The sequence below is a fragment of the Echinops telfairi genome, unplaced genomic scaffold (assembly GCF_000313985.2).
Source record: "Echinops telfairi isolate 266 unplaced genomic scaffold, ASM31398v2 ScPeMD7_30;HRSCAF=105, whole genome shotgun sequence".
Lineage (NCBI taxonomy): Eukaryota > Metazoa > Chordata > Mammalia > Afrosoricida > Tenrecidae > Echinops > Echinops telfairi.
The window spans coordinates 1,205,611-1,215,860 of record NW_022103927.1 but is presented as its reverse complement, the minus strand read 5'-3'; the positions used below and the strand labels follow the sequence as shown (position 1 = coordinate 1,215,860).

General features: G+C 61.3%; 1 protein-coding gene across 2 annotated transcripts in view; it reads right to left on the bottom strand.

Annotated features, from left to right (window-relative positions):
* Positions 1–671: 671 nt before the first annotated feature.
* WIZ (WIZ zinc finger) overlaps positions 672–10,250 on the bottom strand; it is a 26,343-nt gene continuing 16,764 nt past the window's right edge. The window contains exons 6-13 of one of the 2 annotated variants that reach the window (XM_004715470.3): positions 9,147–9,317; positions 7,838–8,341; positions 6,529–6,924; positions 5,433–5,981; positions 3,714–4,229; positions 3,129–3,548; positions 2,472–2,667; positions 672–1,744 (exon numbers count right to left, since the gene is read on the bottom strand). In XM_004715470.3, the coding sequence (XP_004715527.2) occupies positions 1,585–1,744; positions 2,472–2,667; positions 3,129–3,548; positions 3,714–4,229; positions 5,433–5,981; positions 6,529–6,924; positions 7,838–8,341; positions 9,147–9,317 (2,912 nt within the window). In that variant the 3' untranslated portion in view covers positions 672–1,584. The remainder of the gene's footprint in view (positions 1,745–2,471; positions 2,668–3,128; positions 3,549–3,713; positions 4,230–5,432; positions 5,982–6,528; positions 6,925–7,837; positions 8,342–9,146; positions 9,318–10,250) is intronic. The other variant, XM_045289729.1, reaches the window with a different exon arrangement.

Sequence of the window (10,250 nt, the reverse complement as noted above, 5' to 3'; positions counted from 1 at the left end):
TGCCCCAGCCCCATTGGCAGAATCAGCTTTGAGTAACTGTACGGTTTTGCGCGCTGTTGAAGAAGACTTATTTGTTGGAGTTTCACTTGTTAATGGTCTGGGCTTATTTTGGAGAAAAAGAGAAAAAAACTAAAAAACAAAACAAAACAAACAGCATGCAATCACCAGCCAGGGGCCAGCCAAGCTCTCCTGAAATCTCACAGATGTTCACCCACCGCCTGCAGTGTCAGGGCGAAATAGCAGCGCTCAATGCTCTCCTGCCCTTCCCTGTGTGACCTGAGCTCAGGCAGCCTGTGTCGCCATCTCCAGACAGGTCCTTCCTGCTTGGCGTCCCCCCACACTGGCCACCGGCATGCTCCTCCTTCCCCAGCAGGGCCCCACCCTTGCTGGACAGCCTGTCCTGGGAAAACTCCGACAGCCTCTGTCTAGCTTCCCAGCCCTGGCTCCCCTCCCAGCCCGGCTTCCTGGGCCATCTCTGCTCACACTCCAGCCAGAACCCCCACCACCACCACCCAGGGCGCTGAGGGCCACCAGCTGGGCAATGGGCTCATCCCCAGCTAGCCCCGGTCAGCTTGACAGCCAACAGAAGCCTAAGGCCGGATCCAGCCTGGGCTGGTGGCCAAAGCCGGCCTGCCCACGTAACAAACACGCACGCTGGCTGCTTGCCCCAGTGTGTTTCCAGAAGAGAAATTTAATCTAATTTACAGACTTCTAGGTACATCGATAACCAAAAGGTGGCCACTGGAAAAAGTTAAAAGGTCAATCTGCCTTCCTGGTGTTTACCTGGCCCAGGACTGCAAAATAAAAAGATCAACGTTCCTTATTTTCTACACAAAACACCTTTTTTAAAAAGTGAAAATTCTAGGGAGCTATACATAGAGAGCAACAGTGAAAAGGTAAGAAGGGGGGGACTGGGCATAGGGGAGGAGTCTCACGCCCCACCACCCAGGGGCCCGAGGCTCTGGGTGGGGGTGGGGTGGGCCTGGAGATGGCAGGACACAGCTGTCAGCTCTGGGCTCTTCCCAGCTGGGAAGGCCTTATGGGAGGGGGTAGGCCAATGAGGGTTTCCGTGGCATTGAGGGCTCAGTGGGGGCCTCCTGATCCCTGGGGGCAGGTGTGTGTGTGTGTGTGTGTGTGTGTGGCCAGCCGAGGGAGCATGGCTTCCCCTGAGCAAGCACCATGGCATGACGGGGCTGCCTGACGCGGGAACTGGGGGGCTGGGGCAGATCCCGGGCCTTGAGCATGAGTCTGTGTTTGCATGTGAGAAGAGAGTCACAGGGTGAGCGGGAACCAGGTCAGGGGTCTTTGCAAACGGCCACCCTGGCAGCCACAGCCTTGCCTGGCTGCTGGGCACCCAGAAGACACACCCTGCAGCCCCAGATCCTCAGGCTGGGGAACGGGCAGCTAGTTGGCTGCCGGAGCCCCAGCTGTAGTGTGCCCGGCCCCTGGGGGGCGCCGGTTTGAGGTTTTGGCTTGCTCCTTTGGAAAAGAAGGAAGAGGAAGAAGAGGACAGAGAGGAGGAGGAGGAGGACAATGACGAGGAGGACACAGAGGTGGCAAGAGCGGGAGTCTGGAATGCTTCTGTTAGGGCGCCTCTGCCGCCGCTGTCTGTGCCTGTGGGGCCTGGGGCTCCTCGGGCGGGGGGTCTGCTTTGGAGAAATTCATCTCTAGGATGTGCCGCTGCAAGTGCCGCACCCACTCCTCCTGGATGGAGAGGGGGCCTTGGAATTCCACCTCACAGAACCTGTGGGATGGAACAGAGGGAGGAGGGGCCCCTGCCATCAGGAGAGGCAGAAGCACAGCCCTCCACGTCTTGAGGACCCTAGGCGAGCCCAGGGCACCAGACATACCTGCTCTATGCTGTGGGGATAGAGCAAGCTCAAGAGTTGAGAGGAAGGGTCCTGGAAGCCGAATAGTCCCACTGGATAGCCACCTATAACCCTCATGGGTCTCCTGGAGGGCCCTGTCTCTGCTCAGGGCACTGTCTCTGTCTCTCGGGTTCTCCCAAGTACATTTGGCCTCCCAAGCACCCCTTCTAAAGGAGCTATGGAAGAGGGCAGTCCCTTTAGGTCAAGGGGCTGCAGAACCGGAGAAGGAACTAGCACCCACCACCTCAGACGTCCACTCATCCAGACCCTCCCCCTTGGCCTCCTGACACCAAGCTCAAGCACAGACATTGCATTCCTTCAACCCTCACAACAGATTAGGTAGGTCTGTCCATGGCCTGTTTCGCAGATTGGGTAAGTGAGGCATGGACAGGTAAATTCCTGTCCTAGGTTGTATGCTGGCAAATGTCACAGCTGGGATTCGAACCCAGGACTCACCAGCCACACACCTTAGGGTATCAGCCGGGAAGCCTCAGCTTTGCCTGGGCCCAGCCACAGTCAATGGCTGAGACTTGGTGCTGTCCAGAGGCTCTGGGCAGCTTGGCCCCCACCGGTGGTCTCCCTTCCTCCCTGGGGCCCATGTACCTGCACTTGAGGGTGTAGATGTTGCCAACAAACTTGACAAGTGAGGTCTGGGGGGGCCGGGGCACCAGAGAGGGCACTGGGCGGACCCGGGGTGGGGGCTGCCGAGTCTCCTCCAACTTCTGTTGTAGATCACCAGCCTCATCACCACCCCGGGCTGCAGCTGTGTCCGGGGGCCGGGCTTGTCTGCGTTCGAATTCTGAGTGGGGAATGAGGGCAGCAGATGAGCCAGGGCCAGGGCCCTGCCTTCAGCAACCAGGGGACACACACCGGTGGGGGTTTGTCAGTAAGACAGTGGGCGATGGGTGGGAGGATCCTACAGGATGGACAGGTAATGAATGACTCCCAGTTGGGTAGTGGCAGATGAAATGAAATGAGGACACTAATCAGGATGTAGGAGCCCTGGCAGTGAGTGCAGTGCGCTTGCACTGTGCTACGAACCACAGGGTTGGCAGTTTGGACCTACCAGCCACTCCTTGATAGAAAGACGAGGCTGTTTACTCCCATAAAGACTTAAAAGTCCCAGAAAACTAGAGGGGCAATTCCCTATGGGGCTGCAAAGAGCTGGAATGGACTGGAAGGCAGGGAGCTTGAGTGGAGGGGCATTTGCTCAATGACAGACAGAGGGAGGGAGACTGGGTGCTGCCCGGGGGCACTCACTGTTGATGTTCTGTCGCTGGTGCTCCTCGGCCTTCACCAGGCCTGGCGGGCTGGCTGCCAGAGGCCGTTCCACACCATCAGCCGCCCGGCCGGCTTCCAAGCCCAGCTCACCCCCAGTGCTTCGGCCAACCATGGCCAAACCGCCGGGCGCTAGCCCGAGGGCCAGCCTCTTGTCACTGTCGCGGCCATGGCCTGCGCTGCGGAACTTCTTGGTGAAGGGGCGGCCACCCTGAATGTAGCTGCGGTAGGCGCCCACCTTCTGGGGCCGGTGTTTGATCCACTCGCTCAGCGTCTCGATGGGCGAGCCATTGACGCACCACTCAGTCACGCCGAACTGCCTCAGGTGCGCCCGTGCATGGCTGGCCAGGGCCTTGCGGTTTTCGAAATAGAGACCACACAGCTCGCAGCAGGCCTCGGTGGCTGCAGGTGAAGGGGTGCTACTGAGCCACAGCCCAGAGGAGCCCTGAGGACCCCGACACCTGGCCATAGGCCAGGGGCCAATCCCGCCTTTCGTGGGGCCTCCCCACTGGGCCACTGCCTGGGGCCAGTGTGTGCCCCGCGTGGCCCTTCCCACCCACCGCTTACAGGAGTGGGAGGTCTTCTCATGGAGGGTCTTGGTCTTGAAGGGCAGTTCAGTCTGGATGTAGGTCTTGGCCTTGACCTCCGCAGGGAGGAGGCGGTCCTCCTGCAGTAGCCGCTTGGCTGCCACAGCCCCTAGGTAGCCAGTGGCTGAAGGCTTGGCCCCTGTGATCGGTGTCAGGCTGAGCTCACGGGGAATATGAGCAGGCCCCACGCCTGGTTTGCCAGGCCGGCTCACCAGGGGTGCCAGTGGCAAGGGGCCTTGCAGGGAACCAGGGGGCCCCTCCTCAGCCAGGGCTGGGGCCAGGTCGCCTGCAGGGGGCTCCTTCTTGATCAGGCATGGCTTGGACTTCTTCTTGAGGATCTCCCGCAGCGTGTCGATGGGTGAGCCGTTGACTGACCATTCGGTCACGCCCATCTGCCGCAGGTGGGAGCGTGCGTGGCTCGACAGGCCCTTGCGGTTCTCAAAGAACTCGCCACAGAACTCGCAGCGGATGTCACGTGTCGGCTCGGCCCGGGACGCTGCAGAGGGTCCGGGTAGGGTGGGGATGGGGGTGGTGGGGAGAAGGGAGGCAGCAGCTGCGGGCAGGAAGCCTCTAAGCTTGACCCAATAGCTCCAGACCCAAAGGGCTCACTTCCTGACTGCGTACCCCAGTGGCCTGCCCACCCCCAGGCCTGCTGCTTGCGCTCACTGCCTCCCTAGGACCCCATGAAGGGAAACGAGGGAACACTGCCTAGCGTGAGTGACATTCCGTCACCCTGTGGCCAGATGCTCCCTGCCCCACTCCTGGGTCTGTCTCCTTTCTGAGCCTGTGTCCCCTCTCTAAGCCCCAGGAACTCTCCCCTGGGCCCAGGTATTCGCTTCCTCAGTTTCATCCTCTGGAAACTGGAGACCAAGACTCCTACTTCCTGGTGCAGTTGGGAGGTTCTCCAGGGGCTACAGCTGCCTGAGGCAGGCGACACAGAAGCGGCGCTGGTGGGTGCCACCCTCGGGTGCTCCAGCTCAGTGACTCCAAGTGAGAAGCGAGCCAAGGTGGCATCACAACCACTGCCTAAAGGAGCACCAGTGGGCCTGGCCTCACTAGAGCCTCAAGAAGTCCTATGTGGTTGGCACGATGCTGACCTTTCCCTCTAAACAAAGAAGGCTGTCCAAGGCCACTGAACTCTAGACTCTAGCCTGACTCCAAATTCAAGTACTCATTGAAAAAAAAAAAGGAGAAAAGAAAGTTACTACCGAGTCCGTCCTGCCTCATGGTAAACCCATGTGTGATGTGTGACAGAGGAGAACTGTGCGCGACAGAGATGTCCAAGTTGTGCCCTTTCTGGAAGCAGATTGCCAAGCCCTTCTTCTGACGCACCTCCGGGTAAACTCAAAGCTCTACCCTTTGGGCTAGTGGTCGAGTGCAGTACTCTGCCAGCTAAGGACTCAATGACCAATATTGAAAACACAGAAAACACTAGAGCCTACACACAGCAGACATCACTAATCAATCCCTGCCGTCCCTCTGTCTCAGATTCTGGTTGGCAGCTACTACCAGTGGCAGAGAATCTTTTGGCCACCCCCACACAATTTCAGCTCCCGGAGGAAGTCCCAAGAATGCACAGTCACCCTCTTCCTTTGGGTTCATGTCTCTCCCATTCCACTTTACCTCTGCTCAAGGTACTCAAGGAGACAGCGAGGAAACCCCTCCGCTGTTGTCTCTGCTCCATCCCAGGGTCACTTACACAGGTTCAGGGGGGTCAGATCTTCCCGAGATGCCACCCAGGGCCCCTCAGACGGGTGAGGCTCCCCGTGAAGGGCCCCCGGCAGCATCTCTCGCTTGATCTCCACCCGCATCTGTTCGGGCTTCAGCTTCTTGGTTAGGGAGCCGGTGGCCAGGCCTGAAAACATCTTCCGGGCAGTAGGGGGTGGAGAGCCAGCTGGTGAGTGGCCCAGGGGGCTGCCTGGTGGCGGCGGCAACTTCTTGGCCAGGGATGAGAGGTGCAGATCGGCATGGCCCCGGGCTTCCAGTGAGCTCCCTGGACCGCCCATCATCTTGGCCAGGGACTTATGGCTGGGTCCTGGCGGGTTTGGGGGTCCGCCAGGTCGGGAGTGGGCCTGCTGTCTCTTGAGGATCTCCCGCAGCGTGTCGATGGGCGAGCCGTTGACATACCATTCGGTCACGCCCATCTGCCGCAGGTGGGAGCGCGCGTGGCTCGACAGGCCCTTGCGGTTCTCAAAGAACTCGCCACAGAACTCGCAGCGGATGTCACGGGTGGGCTCAGGGCCTGAGGCTGCAGTGGGAGGAGGGGAGGAGAGAGGGACAAGTCAGCACAGGGGCGGGGCGGCTGGGGACGGCAGTGCCGCCACCTGCAGAACATCCCGGTCAGTTGGGTGTGGGTGGCGGCGGTAGCTTGCCTACGCGTGGGGTGGTGGTGGTGGTGGAGGGAAGATGCAAGCGAGGGGCTGAGGAGCAGGGTTGGGGTGGCACCAAGACTCCACAGCTCTGAGGACGTGTGTCAGCAAGGACAGGAGGGAAGGAGGCGCAAAGCGGCCTCTAGGCGCAACAGGCCTTCCAGGTCGGGGGCGCCCGTGGGCATGTTCCACACCAAAGGGCAAGACCCGCCCCTTGGCCTTCATTCTCAGGGAGGGTCAAGGTCACAGAGATCAAAGGCCAAGAGCCAGGGCCCAGCAGCCCACTGCCAACAAAATCTCTAGGCAGCGCTGGGCCACTGCCCAGGGCCCCCATCTCTGCTCTGCCCTTGCCAGAAGGGGGCCATGACCCCCCGGGAGGGGCTCCAGGGCCCGCAGGGAGGGGGTGCGGCTGAAGCGAGAACCTACAGAGGTTGAGAGGAGCCGGCTCCACATCAGAGGCCCAGAAAATGCCAGCAGTGGCGGCGGCCGAGAAGTCCTGCTTCCCCCAGGGGCCGGCCGCACCCATGGCCTTCAGCTTGGCCCTCTTGGCCGGCGGTGGGGGAGAGAGCAATGAGAGGGCCGCAGAGGTGGGAGGCCGCCCAGGGTGGGCCATGGCGCCGCGCCCCGGTGGGAGGCGGAGGTGGACGCCGTCCCTCCTGATGAGCCCGTGGAGCACGTCTATGGGGGATCCCTTGGCGTCCGGGTCGCTGACGCCCAGGTGGCGCAGGTGGGCGCGGGCGTGGCTGGACAGGCCCTTGCGGGTCTCAAACCAGGCACCGCACAGCTGGCAGTCCAGCTCTCGGCCCCCGTCACTATCTAAAGCTGCGGAGACAAAACACAGGGGGGTTCACGGCCGCCACCTCGGCCGGCCCTGGGCTTGGAGGACGGAGGGTTGCGGAGACGCTTGCCGGCCAAGCAGTCTGGGATGGGGAGGTCCATCACTTTTGCCACACAGGGACCACAAGGTTTTGGAAGGCCTGGTCCTTACCTAGCCTAACCTCTGGGTACGGGGGGTTGGGGGATGGCGAGCTTAGGGATTGGGATGGAGAGGCAGTGGCACCCCCAGGGGTCCCGGTGCTGGGAGTCATGTGGGGCAATGGCAGGGGTACCACCTGGCTGGATCCCACAGCCAAAGGCACACCTGGCCAAAGTCCAGCTCCTGGAATCTCAGCAGACAGGGAGGCAGAGCTTGAGGGGACAACACGCCACCCCACTGGGGAGGAGGCTGGGTCCTAGGGACACCCCAATTCCAATATTGACCCCTCTATGTGTGGGAGACTCATCATTCTAAGAAACACCCTCACCAGCCCCTGTCCACTGTGCTCACAGCATTTCTACCTGAGCCCTGTTTGCTGAGCCCACAGGGGCAGCACCAGCCAAACACAGCTGGAAACACCTGCTTCCAGCATGGGATGGCCAGGAAACCAGGCCACCTTCAGACACAGCTGTGTGCCTGCAGGACCCGAGGTGCAGCTCTCGTTCCCTTCCCTACCTAAGCCCCGGGGACGGCAGAGCTGCCCCTAGGTGGTGAGGATGCCCCTGGCAGGCTCAGCAGCTAGGGCCAGACCCTAGGGCAGGAGCAACAAGGAAGGTGGGGGACACAGTCCTTTGTAGGTGGCCTACAGGGAGAGTCAGCCACCCTGACTAACCCACTGGCCTGGCTGACCTGGGATGCAAGCACTGCAGTCCCTGTTGTCCCACCCCGAGCCCTCCCGGGGCCGGAACCCACACTCACTGAGGTTTAGGGGCCCCTCATCCTCCGACTGGGGCCACTGTGCCTTGGGGGAGGCCGGCCGGGGGCTCAGGGACAGATGGGGGCTCTTGTCCTCAGGGTTCTTCGGGGCTGGGGAGCCCACCAAGGCCAGTGGTGTCTTCTTGAGGAGTGGGGAGCTGGGAGGGTGGGACAGGCCCTTGGACAAGAAGCCAGGTGGTGATTTGATGGCCTTGTTGACGGCAGGGGCATCCAGTGGCTTGGCCAGAGCGAGCAGGCCAGGCCGAGGGGCCCCGGTGATGACCTCCTTCGGCGAGCTGGACTTCTTGGTCAGGCCTGGGGGCAGCCCGAGGGGGGAGTCGGGCAGACCCTTCTGCTTGACGAGCTCATAGAGGAGGTCAATGGGGGCACCGCTGCTCTCTGACTCCGCCACACCCAGCTGCCGCAGGTGGGAGCGTGCGTGGCTTGAAAGGCCCTTACGGGTCTCGAAGCAAGCGCCACACACCTCGCAGGTGGTCAGGCTCTGGGCTGCAGGGCAAGACGTAGGCCCGGAGGGCAGACTGTGAGGCCACCAGGGCTCAGTGCACCCACAGCCATACCCCAGCCCCATGCAATCCAGGGACCCTAAATGCCTTTTACTATTGTCAAGCTCCCTTAATACATACAACCACTCTACTGCAGAGGAAGTGGGCCTGTCCAGTTTGCAAATAAGGAAACTGAGTCTCAGAGAGGGGAAGAGATGTAACCAAGCATGTCCTGCAGGAGGGAGGCCCCTGTGCCTTGTTGGGAGGGACTCCTCTCAGATCTCCCATGTAAGTAGGGGTCCTGGTAACAGGTGTCACGCAAACTTTGACCCAACAGTTCTCTCAGGTGGCTTGGCCTGTGCCCAGTGGTAGGCCAGGGCCCCTGGTCCCTGTGGTCCAAGTCCTCTCCTGCAGAGCCCTCACCCCTGCCTATCTGCACTGCTGCCCGCTCACTTTAATGACCCTGCAGGCTGCAGTCCAGCCCGCTTATTCGCCTCCTATGCCTGTGATTAGTCTCTCGCAGCACAGTGACCATCACTATGTAATGAAGACCAACGGACGGACGGATCGGGGCCTTCAGGACAACCACACAGGAATGCATGGGGAGAACACACAGGGCTGGCAAGTGGCCCCGCCTGAGTGGGAGCCATGTTCATGACCACCACACCCACTGCTTTTCAGTGCCCTCCTTGCACGGCCACAGGGGGCCCGAGAGAAAGTGAGGCCACCTTAAGGCCCCATGCTAGCGCCTGGAGCCCCCAGAGTGTGTGACCAGCACCCCTACCCCACCTGCTGCCTGGGCCACTCACCCTTGAGGTCCGGCAGCTCCTGTTTGCTGCCGTGGGCGACCTCTGCAGCCACCTTGCTGCTCAGCCGACTGGCAACCTGCTCCAGGGGCCCAGGGACAGGCAGGCTCTTCTTGGGGAGCAAGGGGGAGCCCAGGTCCACGGCCACCATTGTGTTCTCTTCAGAACCCAGGCCTATGGGGTTGGGGAGATGGGCTCAGCCCAGGCCAACCTGGAGTCCAGAAGGGCTGAGAAGGGGGCCCTTCGTACTCATCTTTGACCGCCCCCCGCTAAAGAAAGCAGGGGCTCCACTCATCACCCCAAGTACCAACATGAGGCAGGGTCACCCAGACCACCCATTCACAGCAGACGTAGTGTACACCCCTGGGAGGTGACCAGGGCAGAAGAGGTAATGCTAGCTTGAGCTTAGTGGCCCTTTCCTCGGGTCTCAGGTGAAGACCTTAGCAGGAGACTGGGAGCTTCTGTCAGTCTTGGGGGTTGGGGGTGGGGGGGCAGCCAGGACAACAACGTTAGACCAGATCGGGCACAGAGGTGAGGAGCAAAAGACAAGAGGAACGCCCCTCTGCCACGGGCGGCAGGTGCGGTGTCTGCAGAAACTGCTGGGGTGGTCCTGCGTGCCAAGCTTAGCCTCGGCAGGGGTGGGTAAGGTAAGAATGGGGAGCCTGGACCGGTGGGGATGGATGGGTTTGGGGACAGGTGGAACGGGACTCACAAAAGTTGGTTTACGTTTCTAGACAACTGCCAGGTCAGGGAGCTTCAGGGGTGAGAGGCGAGAGGGGGAAAGGGTCAAGGGTGGACTTTCACGGTCTAATCTTTTCAAGAGCGGGGAGCCCCACGATCAGCTAAAGGGGCTGTGTGTCCGCTAGGCCGACGATGGACACAATAGGGCAGGGGGCCAGGCTGGTCCCCTCCTCAGTGTAAGCCCCAGGGGAAGGCGCGAGAAGAGCCGGGCTGGAGGGCCCGCGAGGACGTGGACGGAGAGAAGGCTCCCCAAGGGCTGGGCGCGCCTGTCAGACGGGGCCGGGGTGAAAGTGAGTCTGCAGGCCAGGGGCAGAGGGCCGTGGCGGGGCCGCCCCGGGGCTCCACGGAAAGGAAGGGCGTCTGTCG